This window comes from Pleurodeles waltl, chromosome 1_1 (assembly GCF_031143425.1).
Source record: "Pleurodeles waltl isolate 20211129_DDA chromosome 1_1, aPleWal1.hap1.20221129, whole genome shotgun sequence".
Taxonomy (NCBI): domain Eukaryota; kingdom Metazoa; phylum Chordata; class Amphibia; order Caudata; family Salamandridae; genus Pleurodeles; species Pleurodeles waltl.
In genome coordinates, this window is record NC_090436.1 from 363411844 (window position 1) to 363432898 (window position 21055).

Sequence of the window (21055 nt, forward strand, 5' to 3'; positions counted from 1 at the left end):
AATACATGGTACCCCATGGTACCTAGGGCTTGAGGTGCTAAAGAAGGTCACTAAAGGCTACAGCACGAATTGTGCCACCCTAGAGGACCTCTCGCCAAGCACATGACAGCCTGTGTGCCATGTCCACTACAACTTCATGCAGTATATGTAAGTCACCCCTCTAGCCTTTACAGCCTTAAGGGAGGTTGCATTTTGTTACATGTGAGGACATTTCTGAACAAGCTGTTATGCTCCTGCTATGTCTTTGTCAATTCTCAGACCTAGTAAGTGACCAGGGAAACCATTTTGAATGCATGTGCTGGACACTGGTCAATAAGAGTTCCCCAACTACATGATGACTTCACTGAAGATAGGGATGTTTGGTATCGAACATCTCATATTAGTGAAACCACACTGGTGCCAGTGTTGGATTTACCAGTACATGCACCCAGAGGGCACCTTAGAGGTGCCCCCTGAAACCTGACCAGTCTCTGGTGTGCTTACTGACTGGTTTTCACCAGCCTTCTACCCGAGACACGCTTCTGGCTTCGTAGGTTCAGAGCCTTCTGCTCTCAGTAGGCCCAGAGCAAAAGCCTTTCTGGGAAGAGGATATAACACCCTCCCCCACCTGATGACCTGCTGTTTAGCCTTCCTAAGGTGGCAAGCCTTAAAGGTCTTCCGCTTTGAAATGCAAATCTGGCTCCTCTCCTAGGAGAGGAAGCCCCCCACCTCCCCATCCAGAGCCCATTTGGCACTTGAACAGGTGGGAAAATTAGCTAGTTGGGCAGACATGCCACCTCCAGGATAGTACCACCCCTACAGGGGGCTGTTGCGAGGTGGACTTGATTTTTCAGAGGTAGCCATCTTTGAGATTGCATACCTAGGAGTTCTGGGACAGGGTTATGCATACTCCCAACAGGAAGTGGTCAAATAAGGGGCCTAATGTGAGCCTAAGGGTCAGTAAGCCTATTGGCTACTACCCTACACACCCCTACATTTAGTATTTAGGGGAGTCCCTGGCACCAGAGAAGCAGATCCTGATGACCTAAGAAGACCTAGGGCACTGAAGAGCTTCAACGGCATAAGAGGAGAAAAGAAGCAGCTGACTTGGTACCAAACCCGCCGGCCTGTGTGCATTCCTTGTTGAAATCTGCGTCAAAGTCGACTCGTCCTACAGCTGTGACCCCAGAAACGCGGGAGGTGCCCGTCTTCGAAAAAGTCTCAAGACCTCCCTTGAACAGCATACCTCTTCTCCACAAACTCCAAAGAAGGGACTCTGAAGCATCTGGAACCAATAAAACCTGACACCTGAAGTCACCACTGCCCCCGCTGTCTCCAAACCGAGTTGAAGTGGACTAATGGACTCCACTATGATGCCTGCAGCCTCTGCATGCAGCCCCCCTCCACTGCGACCGCTCCGGTAAAGAAATCCCGACACCGAAGAACACATCTGCACCTGTCTGCCCTGAGCCGCGGAGAAGACCAAAGGTGCCTACCTGTGCCTGAGCATCGTGAGGCCTGAGCCCCATTGTTGGTTCAACACGACTGGTCTCCTGGCCAGAGTCTGCAGCCTCTTTTCACAATGACCGATCCCCATAGAAAGGCATTGATTTACCCAGGAAGTTGCTCTGCCTTTGAGGTGCAGCAATGCAGGACCTAACTGTATGCACATGGCTTGGTCTTACAGGGTGATAGTGATTTATTGCATAACAAAACAATACATACAGTGGAGAGAAGGGAGTGATCCAATTGGTCATATTACCTATCCCTACGGGATGCTGAAGAAGCCGTTACTGTTGGATGAGACAGCATCACCTACAACCTGTGGCATGCTTCAGCATCGGCTACCTCATCCCAGCCCGGTGGGGTTTGCTTTTGCAGTCAATGTAAGGGGCATTGGACCAGCCATACCTGGGGTACCTACAAATAAAGGTATGTCCTTTAGGTTTACCCAAGGTATTTCTTTTAAATTCATCTGGATCTCAGCAACTGTTCAGTTAAGCTTTATCAAGAACTTCCTGTCAGGTTGAGTCTGCCCTAGAAGTATCATCTCACCAGGGTGGGATGAGGTAGCCAATGATGAAGAATGACACAAGTTGTGTGTGAGGCTTCCTCATCTAAGAACGGCTTCTTTTGCATACCCTAGGATTAGGTAATATGACCAACTGGATAATTTCCCTCTCTGCCCTGTACCTTTAGTGTTGTCATGCCTTAAATTGGAAGCTACGAGGTGGTAATACTTCTTGATCTCCTTTTCTGTTGCCTTCTGCATTTTGTTGGCAGATCACAGCCAAGTTCAATCTCACGACAGGCACCAGACCCAAGGCATCCATCAAATTGTTGCTAAGAGTATTCACCAAACTAAAGAAAGGCAAAATGAGGCACAGGTTTGCAGTTCTAGGGACACTGCGGGCAAAACACTGGCTGTCCTTTTACTGACTACATCCCTGACGTTTGACCAGGCAAGCATCACCAAAGGGTTCAATAAAATGGACTGTTGTGGAAGAAACACACATCAGATTTTTAGGAAAGGTGATAAGTTGAAGACCAACTTGGCCACATGGGCTGAAATTTTCTAAAAAATATCAGATATTCCAGAGTATAGACCTCTATAAACTATATGGATTAGATGACAAAGACTGATAGGGAAAAGTAGGGTAGGTGGATCTGTCAGGATGCTGCAGAGGAACTAGTGATGTGGGCAAAGCCCTTTGCCTGTAAAGAGGTTTCATATGTTATGGTAAAGTGTTTTGGAAACAGTGGTTCATCTATATGGATTTTTAACCTCCACCCCTACTTTCTGTAATTATGACTGAGTTTGTTGTACTTGAAATTCTGTTAATAAATATACTTATATCATTTTGAAAATAATTATTTAGAATAAAATCTCAGAAACTCTATGCAAGTTGATACCTAATGTGAAGAACAATCTGAAATGTATATTTTAAGAACTTAAATCATGGGATTAATTCACGCCTGGCAATCTATTTATCACAGTAGGCGAGGTCAGCTACAATCCTAATGATTCTGCTCATAGCGAAATCTCCAAGCTGCACTTGACATTCCACCTTTGAGTGTTAGAGAAAAGAAATGCTGCAGTCTTGTAATTCATCAAAGAACTGCATTTAACTATGTTGACTATTGTGCTCAGATATGATTTTTTCTGGTTTTAGTTTTCCAAGCGGGAACCCGAAGACACAAAGAGCGCTGACTCTGATCGAGATGTATTTAATGAAAAACCATCAAAAGAAGAGGTTATGGCTGCCACGCAAGCAGAAGGTCCCAAGCGTGTTTCTGACAGTGCCATTGTCCACACTAGTATGGGAGATGTTCATATCAAACTCTTCCCTGTCGAGTAAGTACTTTATTTGGTGGACTAGAGTTGCTTGGTTTCTTTAACCTTGTTTCATCAAGCCTGTTCTTACATATACACTTGGGTATTTAAAACCTATTTGGAAACACTGTTGGCTTTCTTCATTCCTTAACTGACTGTAAAGATCCAGAATCTCCACATTTCAGAGTGAGCTGGCAGGCTTAAAAATGAGCATTGTAGCTGCACCCCACTTTTCAGTCATTTTAACAGGTCTTATACTTTAAATTTATTGTAGAACTTTCTACTAGTTACCATATCTATATTTTTTAATTGTGTAGGTAACCGTGTCTTCAGCCTTGCTCTTTTACATGCATTACAAAGGCCGTAGAGAGGCTCCTCTCCTTACCGCAAACACTGTGATGTTCATTCTATAGTTAACTTTTTGTCCCAGGAAAAACCATCATGTTTTGTCGAAATGTTTGAAGTGTTCTAAACCCTTACATGCACAATCACACTGCCTTCATACTAATAGGTATGGTAAACCACATGCAAGGTAAACAATATTTTACTAAGTTTTGACACACTTGTGAATCTGTACCCCTGATGCAGTGTCAGAGCGTAGATCTGTGTGTTGAGGGGGTGATACTGGCAAGATTAAAGAATTAAAATGATTGAACATAAACATTTCAAATTAGCTCATACTAGGCAAGAAGAGAGTAGCAGCTGAAATACTAAGGACTGATTCACAGAGAAAGCTTGAACATGTATTGCTTTAAACATACTCCCACGTACACACTTGTGGTGTATGATTATGCAGTTGATAAACTGTTTATACCTGTTGTAGGAAGTTGGCTCTGTATGTGCTATTTCAAAGTAAGGAATAGCATGCACAGAGTCCAAGGGTTCCCCTTAGAGGTAAAATAGTGGTAAAAATAGATAATACTAATGCTCTATTTTGTGGTAGTGTGGTCGAGCAGTAGGCTTATCCAAGGAGTAGTGTTAAGCATTTGTTGTACATACACATAGACAATAAATGAGGTACACACACTCAGAGACAAATCCAGCCAATAGGTTTTGTTATAGAAAAATATCTTTTCTTAGTTTATTTTAAGAACCACAGGTTCAAATTTAACATGTAATATCTTGTTTGAAAGGTATTGCAGGTAAGTACATTAGGAACTTTGAATCATTTCAATTGCATGTATACTTTTCAAGTTATTCACAAATAGCTACTTTAAAAGTGGACACTTAGTGCAATTTTCACAGTTCCTGGGGGAGGTAAGTTTTTGTTAGCTTTACCAGGTAAGTAAGACACTTACAGGGTTCAGTTCTTGGTCCAAAGTAGCCCACCGTTGGGGGTTCAGAGCAACCCCAAAGTCACCACACCAGCAGCTCAGGGCCGGTCAGGTGCAGAGTTCAAAGTGGTGCCCAAAACGCATAGGCTAGAATGGAGAGAAGGGGGTGCCCCGGTTCCGGTCTGCTTGCAGGTAAGTACCCGCGTCTTCGGAGGGCAGACCAGGGGGGTTTTGTAGGGCACCGGGGGGGACACAAGCCCACACAGAAATTTCACCCTCAGCAGCGCAGGGGCGGCCGGGTGCAGTGTAGAAACAAGCGTCGGGTTTGCAATGTTAGTCTATGAGAGATCAACGGATCTCTTCAGCGCTGCAGGCAGGCAAGGGGGGGCTTCCTCGGGGAAACCTCCACTTGGGCAAGGGAGAGGGACTCCTGGGGGTCACTTCTCCAGTGAAAGTCCGGTCCTTCAGGTCCTGGGGGCTGCGGGTGCAGGGTCTTTTCCAGGCGTCGGGACTTAGGTTTCAGAGAGTCGCGGTCAGGGGAAGCCTCGGGATTCCCTCTGCAGGCGGCGCTGTGGGGGCTCAGGGGGGACAGGTTTTGGTACTCACAGTCGTAGAGTAGTCCGGGGGTCCTCCCTGAGGTGTTGGTTCTCCACCAGCCGAGTCGGGGTCGCCGGGTGCAGTGTTGCAAGTCTCACGCTTCTTGCGGGGAGTTGCAGGGTTCTTTAAAGCTGCTTCTGGAAACAAAGTTGCAGTCTTTTTGGAGCAGGTCCGCTGTCCTCGGGAGTTTCTTGTCTTTTTCGAAGCAGGGCAGTCCTCAGAGGATTCAGAGGTCGCTGGTCCCTTGGAAGGCGTCGCTGGAGCAGAGTTCTTTGGAAGGCAGGAGACAGGCCGGTGAGTTTCTGGAGCCAAGGCAGTTGTCGTCTTCTGGTCTTCCTCTGCAGGGGTTTTCAGCTAGGCAGTCCTTCTTCTTGTAGTTTGCAGGAATCTAATTTTCTAGGGTTCAGGGTAGCCCTTAAATACTAAATTTAAGGGCGTGTTTAGGTCTGGGGGGTTAGTAGCTAATGGCTACTAGCCCTGAGAGTGAGTACACCCTCTTTGTGCCTCCTCCCAAGGGGAGGGGGTCACAATCCTAACCCTATTGGGGGAATCCTCCATCTGCAAGATGGAGGATTTCTAAAAGTTAGAGTCACCTCAGCTCAGGACACCTTAGGGGCTGTCCTGACTGGCCAGTGACTCCTCCTTGTTATTCTCATTATTTTCTCCGGCCTTTCCGCCAAAAGTGGGGGCCGGGCCGGAGGGGGCGGGCAACTCCACTAGCTGGAGTGTCCTGCGGTGCTGTGACAAAGGGGTGAGCCTTTGAGGCTCACCGCCAGGTGTTACAGCTCCTGCCTGGGGGAGGTGTTAGCATCTCCACCCAGTGCAGGCTTTGTTACTGGCCTCAGAGTGACAAAGGCACTCTCCCCATGGGGCCAGCAACATGTCTCTAGTGTGGCAGGCTGCTGGAACTAGTCAGCCTACACAGATAGTCGGTTAAGTTTCAGGGGGCACCTCTAAGGTGCCCTCTGGGGTGTATTTTGCAATAAAATGTACACTGGCATCAGTGTGCATTTATTGTGCTGAGAAGTTTGATACCAAACTTCCCAGTTTTCAGTGTAGCCATTATGGTGCTGTGGAGTTCGTGTTTGACAGACTCCCAGACCATATACTCTTATGGCTACCCTGCACTTACAATGTCTAAGGTTTTGTTTAGACACTGTAGGGGTACCATGCTCATGCACTGGTACCCTCACCTATGGTATAGTGCACCCTGCCTTAGGGCTGTAAGGCCTGCTAGAGGGGTGTCTTACCTATACTGCATAGGCAGTGAGAGGCTGGCATGGCACCCTGAGGGGAGTGCCATGTTGACTTACTCGTTTTGTCCTCACTAGCACACACAAGCTGGCAAGCAGTGTGTCTGTGCTGAGTGAGAGGTCTCCAGGGTGGCATAAGACATGCTGCAGCCCTTAGAGACCTTCCTTGGCATCAGGGCCCTTGGTACTAGAAGTACCAGTTACAAGGGACTTATCTGGATGCCAGGGTCTGCCAATTGTGGATACAAAAGTACAGGTTAGGGAAAGAACACTGGTGCTGGGGCCTGGTTAGCAGGCCTCAGCACACTTTCAATTGTAAACATAGCATCAGCAAAGGCAAAAAGTCAGGGGGCAACCATGCCAAGGAGGCATTTCCTTACACAACCCCCCCCCAAACGAAAGAGGATGAGACTAACCTTTCCCAAGAGAGTCTTCATTTTCTAAGTGGAAGAACCTGGAAAGGCCATCTGCATTGGCATGGGCAGTCCCAGGTCTGTGTTCCACTATAAAGTCCATTCCCTGTAGGGAGATGGACCACCTCAACAGTTTAGGATTTTCACCTTTCATTTGCATCAGCCATTTGAGAGGTCTGTGGTCAGTTTGAACTAGGAAGTGAGTCCCAAAGAGGTATGGTCTCAGCTTCTTCAGGGACCAAACCACAGCAAAGGCCTCCCTCTCAATGGCACTCCAACGCTGCTCCCTGGGGAGTAACCTCCTGCTAATGAAAGCAACAGGCTGGTCAAGGCCATCATCATTTGTTTGGGACAAAACTGCCCCTATCCCATGTTCAGATGCATCTGTCTGCACAATGAACTGCTTAGAATAATCTGGAGCTTTTAGAACTGGTGCTGAGCACATTGCTTGTTTCAGGGTGTCAAAGGCCTGTTGGCATTCCACAGTCCAGTTCACTTTCTTGGGCATTTTCTTGGAGGTGAGTTCAGTGAGGGCTGTCACAATGGATCCATATCCCTTCACAAACCTCCTGTAATACCCAGTCAAGCCAAGGAATGCCCTGACTTGAGTCTGGGTTTTTGGAGCTACCCAGTCCAGAATAGTCTGGATCTTGGGTTGGAGTGGCTGAACTTGGCCTCCACCTACAAGGTGGCCCAAGTAAACCACAGTTCCCTGCCCTATCTGGCATTTGGATGCCTTGATAGAGAGGCCTGCAGATTGCAGAGCCTTCAAAACCTTCTTCAGGTGGACCAGGTGATCCTGCCAGGTGGAGCTAAAGACAGCAATATCATCAAGATAAGCTGTGCTAAAGGACTCCAAGCCAGCAAGGACTTGATTCACCAACCTTTGGAAGGTGGCAGGGGCATTCTTTAAACCAAAGGGCATAACAGTAAACTGATAATGCCCATCAGGTGTGGAGAATGCTGTTTTCTCTTTTGCTCCAGGTGCCATTTTTATTTGCCAGTACCCTGCTGTCAAGTCAAAGGTACTTAAGAATTTGGCAGCACCTAATTTATCTATGAGCTCATCAGCTCTAGGAATTGGATGAGCATCTGTCTTGGTGACAGAATTGAGCCCTCTGTAATCCACACAAAACCTCATCTCTTTCTTTCCATCTTTGGTGTGAGGTTTGGGGACTAAGACCACTGGGCTAGCCCAGGGGCTGTCAGAGCGCTCAATTACTCCCAATTCCAGCATCTTGTGGACTTCCACCTTGATGCTTTCCTTAACATGGTCAGACTGTCTAAAGATTTTGTTTTTGACAGGCATGCTGTCTCCTGTGTCCACATCATGGGTACACAGGTGTGTCTGACCAGGGGTTAAGGAGAAGAGTTCAGGAAACTGTTGTAGGACTCTCCTACAATCAGCTTGCTGTTGGCCAGAGAGGGTGTCTGAGTAGATCACTCCATCTACTGAGCCATCTTTTGGGTCTGATGACAGAAGATCAGGGAGAGGTTCACTCTCTGCCTCCTGATCCTCATCTGTTACCATCAACAGATTCACATCAGCCCTGTCATGGAAGAGCTTAAGGCGGTTCACATGGATCACCCTCTTGGGGCTCCTGCTTGTGCCCAGGTCCACCAGGTAGGTGACCTGACTCTTCCTTTCTAGCACAGGGTAAGGGCCACTCCATTTGTCCTGGAGTGCCCTGGGAGCCACAGGCTCCAGAACCCAGACTTTCTGCCCTGGTTGGAACTCAACCAGTGCAGCCTTTTGGTCATACCAAAACTTCTGGAGCTGTTGGCTGGCCTCAAGGTTTTTGGTTGCCTTTTCCATGTACTCTGCCATTCTAGAGCGAAGGCCAAGTACATAGTCCACTATGTCTTGTTTAGGCTCATGAAGAGGTCTCTCCCAGCCTTCTTTAACAAGAGCAAGTGGTCCCCTTACAGGGTGACCAAACAGAAGTTCAAAGGGTGAGAATCCTACTCCCTTCTGTGGCACCTCTCTGTAAGCGAAAAGCAGACATGGCAAGAGGACATCCCATCTCCTTTTGAGTTTTTCTGGGAGCCCCATGATCATGCCTTTTAATGTCTTGTTGAATCTCTCAACTAAGCCATTAGTTTGTGGATGGTATGGTGTAGTGAATTTGTAAGTCACTCCACACTCATTCCACATGTGTTTTAGGTATGCTGACATGAAGTTGGTACCTCTGTCAGACACCACCTCCTTAGGGAAACCCACTCTGGTAAAGATACCAATGAGGGCCTTGGCTACTGCAGGGGCAGTAGTCGACCTAAGGGGAATAGCTTCAGGATACCTAGTAGCATGATCCACTACTACTAGGATGTACATATTTCCTGAGGCTGTGGGAGGTTCTAGTGGACCAACTATGTCCACACCCACTCGTTCAAAAGGGACCCCCACCACTGGAAGTGGAATGAGGGGGGCCTTTGGGTGCCCACCTGTCTTACCACTGGATTGACAGGTGGGGCAGGAGAGGCAAAACTCCTTAACCTTCTGGGACATATTGGGCCAGTAGAAGTGGTTGACTAACCTCTCCCACGTCTTGGTTTGTCCCAAATGCCCAGCAAGGGGAATATCATGGGCTAAGGTCAGAATAAACTCTCTGAACGACTGAGGCACTACCACTCTCCTAGTGGCACCAGGTTTGGGGTCTCTGGCCTCAGTGTACAGGAGTCCATCTTCCCAATAGACCCTATGTGTTCCATTTTTCTTGCCCTTGGACTCTTCAGCAGCTTGCTGCCTAAGGCCTTCAAGAGAGGGACAGGTTTCTTGTCCCTTACACAGCTCCTCCCTTGAGGGTCCCCCTGGGCCTAAGAGCTCGACCTGATAAGGTTCAAGCTCCAAAGGCTCAGTTCCCTCAGAGGGCAGAACTTCTTCCTGAGAAGAGAGGTTCTCTTTTTCTGACTGTGTTGCAGTTGGTTTCCCAACTGACTTTCCTTTTCTCTTGGTAGGCTGGGCCATTTTTCCAGACTCCAGCTCTACTTTTTCACCCTGTGCCTTGCATTGCGCTCTTGTTTTTACACACACCAGTTCAGGGATACCCAGCATGGCTGCATGGGTTTTTAGCTCTACCTCAGCCCATGCTGAGGACTCCAGGTCATTTCCAAGCAGACAGTCTACTGGGATGTTTGAGGAGACCACCACCTGTTTCAGGCCATTGACCCCTCCCCATTCTAAAGTTACCATTGCCATGGGATGTGCTTTAGTTTGATTGTCAGCATTGGTGACTGTATAAGTTTTTCCAGTCAGGTATTGGCCAGGGGAAACCAGTTTCTCTGTCACCATGGTGACACTGGCACCTGTATCCCTCAGGCCCTCTACACTTGTCCCATTAATAAAGAGCTGCTGCCTGTATTTTTGCATGTTAGGCGGCCAGGCAGCTAGTGTGGCTAAATCCACCCCACCCTCAGAGACTAGAGTAGCTTCAGTGTGGACCCTGATTTGCTCTGGGCACACTGTTGATCCCACTTGGAGACTAGCCATTCCAGTGTTACCTGGATTGGAGTTTGGAGGGGAACTTTTCTTGGGACAGGCCTTGTCTCCAGTTTGGTGTCCAGACTGACTACAGTTTCTACACCAGGCCTTTTTGGGATCAAAGTTTTTACCCTTGTACCCAGGATTGTTTTGTGAAGAGGCTCTGGGCCCACCCTCCTGTGCAGGTTTTTGGGGGCCTTTAGAAGACTCTTGACTATTTTTATTTTTGGCTGTCTCACCACCTTTCCCCTGGGGAGGTTTTGTGACCCCTTTCTTTTGGTCACCCCCTGTGGAAGTTTTGGACACCCTAGTCTTGACCCAATGGTCTGCCTTCTTTCCCAATTCTTGGGGAGAAATTGGTCCTAGGTCTACCAGATGCTGATGCAGTTTATCATTGAAACAATTACTTAACAGGTGTTCTTTCACAAATAAATTGTACAGCCCATCATAATTACTTACACCACTGCCTTGAATCCAACCATCTAGTGTTTTTACTGAGTAGTCTACAAAGTCAACCCAGGTCTGGCTCGAGGATTTTTGAGCCCCCCTGAATCTAATCCTATACTCCTCAGTGGAGAATCCAAAGCCCTCAATCAGGGTACCCTTCATGAGGTCATAAGATTCTGCATCTTGTCCAGAGAGTGTGAGGAGTCTATCCCTACACTTTCCTGTGAACATTTCCCAAAGGAGAGCACCCCAGTGAGATCTGTTCACTTTTCTGGTTACACAAGCCCTCTCAAAAGCTGTGAACCATTTGGTGATGTCATCACCATCTTCATATTTAGTTACAATCCCTTTAGGGATTTTCAACATGTCAGGAGAATCTCTGACCCTATTTATGTTGCTGCCACCATTGATGGGTCCTAGGCCCATCTCTTGTCTTTCCCTCTCTATGGCTAGGATCTGTCTTTCCAAAGCCAATCTTTTGGCCATCCTGGCTAACTGGATGTCCTCTTCACTGGAGTTATCCTCAGTGATTTCAGAGGTGTTGGTCTCTCCTGTGAGGGAACCAGCATCTCTGACTATTATTTTTGGAGTCAGGGTTTGAGAGACCCTGTTCTCACTAGATAGGACTGGTAGGGGGGAATTTTCCTCCAAGTCACTATCCTCTTCCTCTGAGTTGCCACCCTCAGAGGGGTTGGCCTTTTCAAACTCTGCCAAAAGCTCCTGGAGCTGTATTTTGGTAGGTTTGGGGCCCATTGTTATTTTCTTTATTTTACAGAGTGACCTTAGCTCCCTCATCTTAAGATGGAGGTAAGGTGTGGTGTCGAGTTCCACCACAGTCACATCTGTGCTAGACATTTTGCTTCTAAAAGTTGGAATACTTTTTAAGAATCTGCAACTGGTTCTAGAATCTGATTCAAACTTTTACAAACTTTTAAACTCTAAAAGAAATGCTAAACAGGATCTAACACAAGGCCCTAGCAGGTCTTTTAAGAATTTAGAAAACTTTTCAAATTGCAAAAATCAATTTCTAATGACAATTTTGGAATTTGTCGTGTGATCAGGTATTGGCTGAGTAGTCCAGCAAATGCAAAGTCTTGTACCCCACCGCTGATCCACCAATGTAGGAAGTTGGCTCTGTATGTGCTATTTCAAAGTAAGGAATAGCATGCACAGAGTCCAAGGGTTCCCCTTAGAGGTAAAATAGTGGTAAAAATAGATAATACTAATGCTCTATTTTGTGGTAGTGTGGTCGAGCAGTAGGCTTATCCAAGGAGTAGTGTTAAGCATTTGTTGTACATACACATAGACAATAAATGAGGTACACACACTCAGAGACAAATCCAGCCAATAGGTTTTGTTATAGAAAAATATCTTTTCTTAGTTTATTTTAAGAACCACAGGTTCAAATTTAACATGTAATATCTTGTTTGAAAGGTATTGCAGGTAAGTACATTAGGAACTTTGAATCATTTCAATTGCATGTATACTTTTCAAGTTATTCACAAATAGCTACTTTAAAAGTGGACACAGTGCAATTTTCACAGTTCCTGGGGGAGGTAAGTTTTTGTTAGCTTTACCAGGTAAGTAAGACACTTACAGGGTTCAGTTCTTGGTCCAAAGTAGCCCACCGTTGGGGGTTCAGAGCAACCCCAAAGTCACCACACCAGCAGCTCAGGGCCGGTCAGGTGCAGAGTTCAAAGTGGTGCCCAAAACGCATAGGCTAGAATGGAGAGAAGGGGGTGCCCCGGTTCCGGTCTGCTTGCAGGTAAGTACCCGCGTCTTCGGAGGGCAGACCAGGGGGGTTTTGTAGGGCACCGGGGGGGACACAAGCCCACACAGAAATTTCACCCTCAGCAGCGCGGGGGCGGCCGGGTGCAGTGTAGAAACAAGCGTCGGGTTTGCAATGTTAGTCTATGAGAGATCAACGGATCTCTTCAGCGCTGCAGGCAGGCAAGGGGGGGCTTCCTCGGGGAAACCTCCACTTGGGCAAGGGAGAGGGACTCCTGGGGGTCACTTCTCCAGTGAAAGTCCGGTCCTTCAGGTCCTGGGGGCTGCGGGTGCAGGGTCTTTTCCAGGCGTCGGGACTTAGGTTTCAGAGAGTCGCGGTCAGGGGAAGCCTCGGGATTCCCTCTGCAGGCGGCGCTGTGGGGGCTCAGGGGGGACAGGTTTTGGTACTCGCAGTCGTAGAGTAGTCCGGGGGTCCTCCCTGAGGTGTTGGTTCTCCACCAGCCGAGTCGGGGTCGCCGGGTGCAGTGTTGCAAGTCTCACGCTTCTTGCGGGGAGTTGCAGGGTTCTTTAAAGCTGCTTCTGGAAACAAAGTTGCAGTCTTTTTGGAGCAGGTCCGCTGTCCTCGGGAGTTTCTTGTCTTTTTCGAAGCAGGGCAGTCCTCAGAGGATTCAGAGGTCGCTGGTCCCTTGGAAGGCGTCGCTGGAGCAGAGTTCTTTGGAAGGCAGGAGACAGGCCGGTGAGTTTCTGGAGCCAAGGCAGTTGTCGTCTTCTGGTCTTCCTCTGCAGGGGTTTTCAGCTAGGCAGTCCTTCTTCTTGTAGTTTGCAGGAATCTAATTTTCTAGGGTTCAGGGTAGCCCTTAAATACTAAATTTAAGGGCGTGTTTAGGTCTGGGGGGTTAGTAGCCAATGGCTACTAGCCCTGAGAGTGAGTACACCCTCTTTGTGCCTCCTCCCAAGGGGAGGGGGTCACAATCCTAACCCTATTGGGGGAATCCTCCATCTGCAAGATGGAGGATTTCTAAAAGTTAGAGTCACCTCAGCTCAGGACACCTTAGGGGCTGTCCTGACTGGCCAGTGACTCCTCCTTGTTATTCTCATTATTTTCTCCGGCCTTTCCGCCAAAAGTGGGGGCCGGGCCGGAGGGGGCGGGCAACTCCACTAGCTGGAGTTTCCTGCGGTGCTGTGACAAAGGGGTGAGCCTTTGAGGCTCACCGCCAGGTGTTACAGCTCCTGCCTGGGGGAGGTGTTAGCATCTCCACCCAGTGCAGGCTTTGTTACTGGCCTCAGAGTGACAAAGGCACTCTCCCCATGGGGCCAGCAACATGTCTCTAGTGTGGCAGGCTGCTGGAACTAGTCAGCCTACACAGATAGTCGGTTAAGTTTCAGGGGGCACCTCTAAGGTGCCCTCTGGGGTGTATTTTGCAATAAAATGTACACTGGCATCAGTGTGCATTTATTGTGCTGAGAAGTTTGATACCAAACTTCCCAGTTTTCAGTGTAGCCATTATGGTGCTGTGGAGTTCGTGTTTGACAGACTCCCAGACCATATACTCTTATGGCTACCCTGCACTTACAATGTCTAAGGTTTTGTTTAGACACTGTAGGGGTACCAGGCTCATGCACTGGTACCCTCACCTATGGTATAGTGCACCCTGCCTTAGGGCTGTAAGGCCTGCTAGAGGGGTGTCTTACCTATACTGCATAGGCAGTGAGAGGCTGGCATGGCACCCTGAGGGGAGTGCCATGTCGACTTACTCGTTTTGTCCTCACTAGCACACACAAGCTGGCAAGCAGTGTGTCTGTGCTGAGTGAGAGGTCTCCAGGGTGGCATAAGACATGCTGCAGCCCTTAGAGACCTTCCTTGGCATCAGGGCCCTTGGTACTAGAAGTACCAGTTACAAGGGACTTATCTGGATGCCAGGGTCTGCCAATTGTGGATACAAAAGTACAGGTTAGGGAAAGAACACTGGTGCTGGGGCCTGGTTAGCAGGCCTCAGCACACTTTCAATTGTAAACATAGCATCAGCAAAGGCAAAAAGTCAGGGGGCAACCATGCCAAGGAGGCATTTCCTTACACCTGTTTATACTGTTGTTGATTCTTCGATAGCCCTTTTCAGCTATAACCGCAGGTTCTGCATCATAGAATCTTCATTGATAAACATAAGTGTTGAATAACTTCTTTGCAGCCTGCGAGGACCACAAAACACCTCCTTTAATATATTTAAACAACTTTGCGGAAAATGTAATTGAAGGCTGTTCATCACTGAAAATAATTTTACATAGAGTATCAGTGTAGTCTGTCAGAAATGTATGTTCCGTCTCAATGTTGTAGAAAAATACTTAAAGCTGTTACACAGCCTTTGAATGCTCAAACACTTCATGGAAAATGCTACCTATTTTTGTACCAAAAGCATGAGGAGAAAATGCTACCTGATAGGTTAACATTGAAGAGGTTAAAAAGAAGCCTGTACCTTTAAGAGCCTCAGATGCAGCCCATCCCACAATGCATTGTAGTGACAGTGTTCCAGTGAGAGTTCTGTTATTTCCGGCTCCTTCAGACAGGATCTCTGAACTGCTCATGTGTTTTTTTCATACCTCTAAAACATTCAACTTCAGCGCTTGCAAAAAGCATTGTACTCGACATTTTAACATCCCCTCCATCGATTAAATAAATTTTTTCCTATCTCTGACAGTTTTTTTTAGTCAGAATTACTTCTCTTTTTACCAAATTCCCATCACGTGGAAGAAAAGAAGGCAAGCTCTGGTGCTCATAAGTTTTGTGTGGTTTGTCTTTCATCATCACATTAGGCAAAAGGATGTGACATTTGTCAAAAATGTCAAAGACAATACCCACAGACAGGGATGGCATCAGACTCGCGAGGTTTGGTACAGGACATGTAGGCTCGAGAAGAGAGAAAGAAGAGAAAAAGAATGGAAAACTCATAATTGCACCGTTCTGCTGAAAAGCATCGAAAATCTGCTATGGACTCCCACAGAGGGGGAGATCTACAGATAAGAAATCTCCTTCCCAACATCTGTTTTGACAGTACTCTCATCAGCACCATTCACTGACGTCGAGAACATCGACGTCGAAAGGTTTGACCCTAACTTGTTCACTGTACAAAGAGGGGTTGACAACGATGCCCCATCGTTGCCACTCGAAAGCCAAGTCGGCAACAAGACTATCATTACCGGTTTCAACATTGAATACTACAACAGTGCCAACTTCACCGCCATGACACACTCATTCAGCGTTGAAGACTTGCCAATCATCGAAATCCCACCATTCAGTGTCGAAATTGCATCATTCGAAGACCTATTTGACTTCAAAGAGACATCTCACCACGTTAAAGAGTCCGGTTCCAACAAAACGTCGATCACACCTCTCTCGATGTTGAGGATACATCATATCAGACAATCCTCTTGTCCGGAATGGTCTAGGTCTCCTTCTATACATTCATCTGCGTCTCAGCAGTCAGACGCTCCATTGGTTCAATCGGATACTTCACTTCCTCCTATAAAGCCTATTATATGCGAGGACACTCCTTTACAGATTCCTTTTCACTCTTTGACTCTGACTCCAGTGAAAGATTTTCAAAAGCCACATCAATCTCGCCCATTTTAAAATGGAATGCTCTATCTCTGATTAAGACACCACCACCAAGGCTATCTTCTGACAGAGGACCTATGGCCCCCTCACGCCTGGACCACACCCAGCGCCAGGAATCCTGGATCTCTGTCACACCACCCCCTGGACTGCCTCCATTATGACTCCAAGATCCTCCTCCGCCTCAACACCGGACGCCTCATTAACTTCCACACCATCTCCCTCCAAGGACACCCACAGACCTTTCACCTGCGGGAACTGCAACTTCAGTGCCAGGCTCAACAAGCTGAAGGTACTCTCCGCACACAAAAATACCAACAACCTCCACAACCCCATCAACTGCCTGCTCCTCAACATCCACTCCCTCCACACATACCACCGAACTCTGGGACTTGATCGACACCACCCGACCAGACATCGCCTTCCTTACCGAGACCTGGACCAACCCCACTGCGGGTCCAGCCTTTCCCGACAGTTACAGCATCCTAAAGAATGACCGGCCCTCCCGTCCGGGCGGAGGACTCGCTATCGTACAGAAGTACTCACTACATGTCAAGGCCATCCCAGAAGAACACTGCACTACCATGGGATACCTTCACTTCCTGGTCCACTCCAACCACAACTCCTTCATCCGTGGCACCCTGGTGTACAGGCCACCTGGCCTCCGCCAAGCTTTCATAGATGACGACGTAGGCATTGCTACCCCAGGCCCTGTCGTCAGTCGACTACCTCCTCCTTGGCGACCTGAACTTCCACTTTGAGGACTGCACCGACCCAAACACAGACGCTCTACTCAACAACCTTGCCACCCTTGGCCTCAGACAGCTGGTCTCCGCACCCACACACATCGCAGGACACACACTGGACCCCATCTTCACCTCAAGCAACCGGATCACCATAGAGACCATCTCCACCCCAGACTGGACCGACCACAGCTACATACACTTCACAATCACAGCAGGCACACACACACCTTGGGGACCCCCCCCCCCACACAGGAAATGGAACAAAATAACCAGCGAGCAACTCAACTCATCGCTTGCCAAATCCCTCCCTCCGACGATTCCAACACAGCAGCGCGCAATCTCTATGCATTGATCACCGAATGCGCAGACACTCTAGCCCCTCTCCGTCTGACACCGGCCAAGTGCGTACCCAAGAAAGCCAGCTGGTTCACCACTGAACTCCAAGAATCAGAGTACCTGCAGACTTTTAGAGAAAAAAATGGAGGAACAGCCGAACCAGTGAAGACCTCGGCTCATTCAGAACCGCAGCCACCAAAGAAAAATCAAGAATGCTCTGGGAGCGCATCAACTCCTCCGCACACGACTCTAAGGAACTCTTCTCAGTCATTCTCAGTCTCCGAAGCCACCAGCATCCCTCCGTCACAGGACCTCTGCGACAAACCCACTCCTTTTTCCACCACAAGATCCAGGACATCTACAACAGCTTCCTCCCAGAAGATCCTGGCATTGGAACCAGTGACCGACCCCACCCCCCAAGAACCCACCCAGACCATCCACAGCTGGTCGACGCTCACCACAGAGGAAACGGTCAACATCATGAACAGCACCCACTCTGCAGGACCCTCTGACCCCTGACCACACGACATAGACATCAGAGCCAGCGCATCCATTGCCCCCAAGCTCCGGAACACAATCAACTGCTCCATCAACATGGGCACCTTCCCCGAGGACTGGAAACATGCCGAAATAAGCCCTCTCCTGCCAAAGCCTTTGGCCGACCCATCAGAACTAAAGAATTTCTGGCCCATCTCGCTGCTACCTGACCCCACCAAAATACTGGCAAAAGCAATCAACGCACAACTATGGAATTTAATTGAGGCCAATAACTCCTTAGAAAGCTCCCAGTCTGGCTTCTGCAGCAACCACAGCACAGAGACAGCCACCAACGACATCAGATTACTCCTATACCGTGGCCACACCGCAGCACTCATACTCCTCGACCTCTCAGCAGCATTTGACACGGTCTCCCACAGCATTCTGCGCACCAGACTCCACAACATAGAAATCGGCAGAAGAGCCCTGAAATGGATCCACTCCTTCCTCTCCAGGAGGGCGCAGAGTGTCAGACTCCTGCCCTACACTTCCAGACCCACAGGAGTCAACTGCTTAGTCCCCCAAGGATCCTCACTTAGTCCCACACAGTTCAACGTATACATGGCCCCTCTTGCTGCCATCGTCAGAAGCCACGGTATGAACGTTGTGTCATACGCCGATGACACACAACTCATCATTTCCCTCACCGGAGACCCGGACAGGGCCAAAAGGAACTTCCACTCAGGAATGGAAGCCGTTGCCACCTGGATGAGAGAAAGCTGCCTGAAGCTCAACTCTGACAAGACTGAGCTTGTCATCTTCGGAAACGCCACCTCAACTTGCGATGACTAGTGGTGGCCCACATCCCTAAGCGCCCGCCATGCACAGACTCAGCACGCACGCAACATAGGAATCATCCTCAACTCCTTCCTATCCTTGACCTGCCAGGTAAACTCTGCTCCTGCTGGCACACACTCCGCAAACTTGGGAAGATCTTCTGATGGATCCCAGCAGACTGTCACAGGACAGTCATCCATGCCTTAGTCACTAGCAAGCGTGACTACGGCAACGCCCTCTACGCTGGCACCTCAACCAGGAACATCAAAAAACTACATTTCATCCAGGACGCTGCCACCAGACTCATTCTGCACCTCCCTCGCCGAGAACACATCTCCCAACAGCTGAGAACCCTCCACTGGCTACCAGTCAAGAAAAGAATCACCTTCAAGCTTCCCACCCACACGTACAAGGCCATACACAACGCAGGAGCAGCCTACCTGAACCACCGCGTCTCCTTCCACACCCCCGCCAGATCCCTCCGCTCCACCCAGATGGCCGTGGCCACCATCCCTTGCACAGCCAGAGGACAATTCTTTATCTACACTGCTGCGAAAAGCTGGAAGAAAACGTGGCTCTTCGGATGAGGCACCTCCCAGTTCCCTGAGACCCTCATGGTTGAGTTGCCCCGCTTTACAAATATTGATTGATTGATTGATTGACTGTTGTCTAGACACGGACACTCCTGCTGAAGCAAAGTTCGAGCAGGAAACGTTGAGGAATCTGTTTAAATAGTTGCAAGACTTTGTGGCTTAATGCATTACTACAGTGTGGTTGGACTACTACAGGTAATGTGTAGAAGATTTTGACCTCATTCTTATAACTGACAGCCACGCTATGGTGTTTTCTTCAGCTTGCTACTCTATTCAGCATTTATGACAATCAATGAAGATCCTACAATGCAGAAGGAAAGGTTTACATACCTGTAGTCCTAGTTCTGCATCGTAGGTATCTTTGTTGAAGTCATAAACAACCCTCCCTCCTCCCCAGCTGTCAGGGCATATATATTGTGTAGTTCACGTAAAAAAAGAACTGACTCTCACCTGAAAACTGCCACAGCAGTGCATTGTGGGATCAGGGGCTTCAGAGGTTCTTAAAGGTACAGGCTTCTTTTGAACCTCTGTCAGTGGTATTCCATCAGGGTGCATTTTCTCCTCATGCTCTTGGTATAAAAGTATCCTTTTCCATGACAAGGTTTTGAGCAATCCAAGGCTATGTAATAGCTTCAACTATTTTTCTGCTGCATTCCTAAGGAAAATGCATCTCTGACAGGCTACACTGAGACACTGGAAATTTATTTTAAGTGATGAACATTCTTCAATTTCGTTTTCCTCAAAATTTAAGTATATTAAAGAATGTGTTCTAGGGTCATTGCAGTCTTTGGGGAAAATATTCAATGTTTATCTCTTCAATGAAGATACCAACGATGCAGAACTAGGACTACAGGTATGTACGTTTTCCTTATATATTGTCGGATCTTCGTTGAAGTCACAGGCTTTAGAATAATTCTTGGTGCATGAAGGGACCATGCAGCATTTTATATCCATTTGTGTTGGTGAGGATGAATAATCCAGCATATTATCAAATTATGGTTTAGTGTCAAATGATGTAGTGACATAAAATGGCACAACATCAAGCTAGGGCATGGCATCAGATTTAGAGACCTAGAGCAGTAAGACATCAAGGATTTCTCTGACACAAAGTGGTTGGCTCTTTCACCATTCAGATAGAAGTTATATTTGATTGTGAAAAGGTTGGCACATTATATTTTGTCAAAGTCGAAAAAATATGACGTTTCTTAATGTACATTCACTGGAAAGAAAGGAGAAAAAAACACACAATCTTTTCTGGGATCCCATTCCCATGAGCCCCTAAGAAGAACTGTAATTTAATTGCCAGTTCTAGCCAACATGGGAGATGGAAGCCCAAGTAATGTCAGAAGGGCAGGGTGCTTTGCTAGCTCTTTTAACATTAAAACTTATCTTGCTGCTCTTTTCCTAATTTTATAGACATGTTAGGCAGCAGGTTGTTATAGGTGCTGTGTTGTTGTTTTGGGAATGGTGTTTATTTTAAATCCTAAAAAATCAGAAAGCTTTGCCTTTGATGGGCTCTAGAGCAGTGATTCTTAACCTGTGGTCCAGGGACCCTTGGGGGCCCACGAAGCCTGCTCAGGGGTTCTGCGGCTACTTAGGAAATGAAATAATATTGACAGAATAATAAAGTATATGTTGGGATGGTAAAGGTTAAGATCGTTGTCAATAGGAGAAGGCTGCTGTGGTGACCCATGCGGGCCCAAGTACCAACTGATGACCAGGACCTGTAGAGTCGATTCAGCTCTCCACCCCACCCTGTCCCCTTTACCCACCAGACCCTGGAGCCCTCCCCCAGAGCCACCCCACCCCACCACAAACTATGAGGAGGACACCAGGAAGCTTACCAGCATCAAATGAGCATTGAGTACCTCCCAGCCGCCACATCTGCAGGATCATGTATGAAAAACTCTAGGACACCCAACCCCTGCCCCTCTAGGGCCCCATGTGAAGAACTCA

At 47.9% G+C, this 21055-nt stretch overlaps 1 protein-coding gene across 1 annotated transcript in view; it reads left to right on the top strand.

Moving 5' to 3' along the window:
- PPWD1 (peptidylprolyl isomerase domain and WD repeat containing 1) overlaps positions 1-21055 on the top strand; it is a 299399-nt gene that overhangs the window by 219749 nt on the left and 58595 nt on the right. Inside the window, exon 8 of the mRNA XM_069222759.1 lies at positions 3153-3334. Within this exon, the coding sequence (XP_069078860.1) occupies positions 3153-3334 (182 nt within the window). The remainder of the gene's footprint in view (positions 1-3152; positions 3335-21055) is intronic.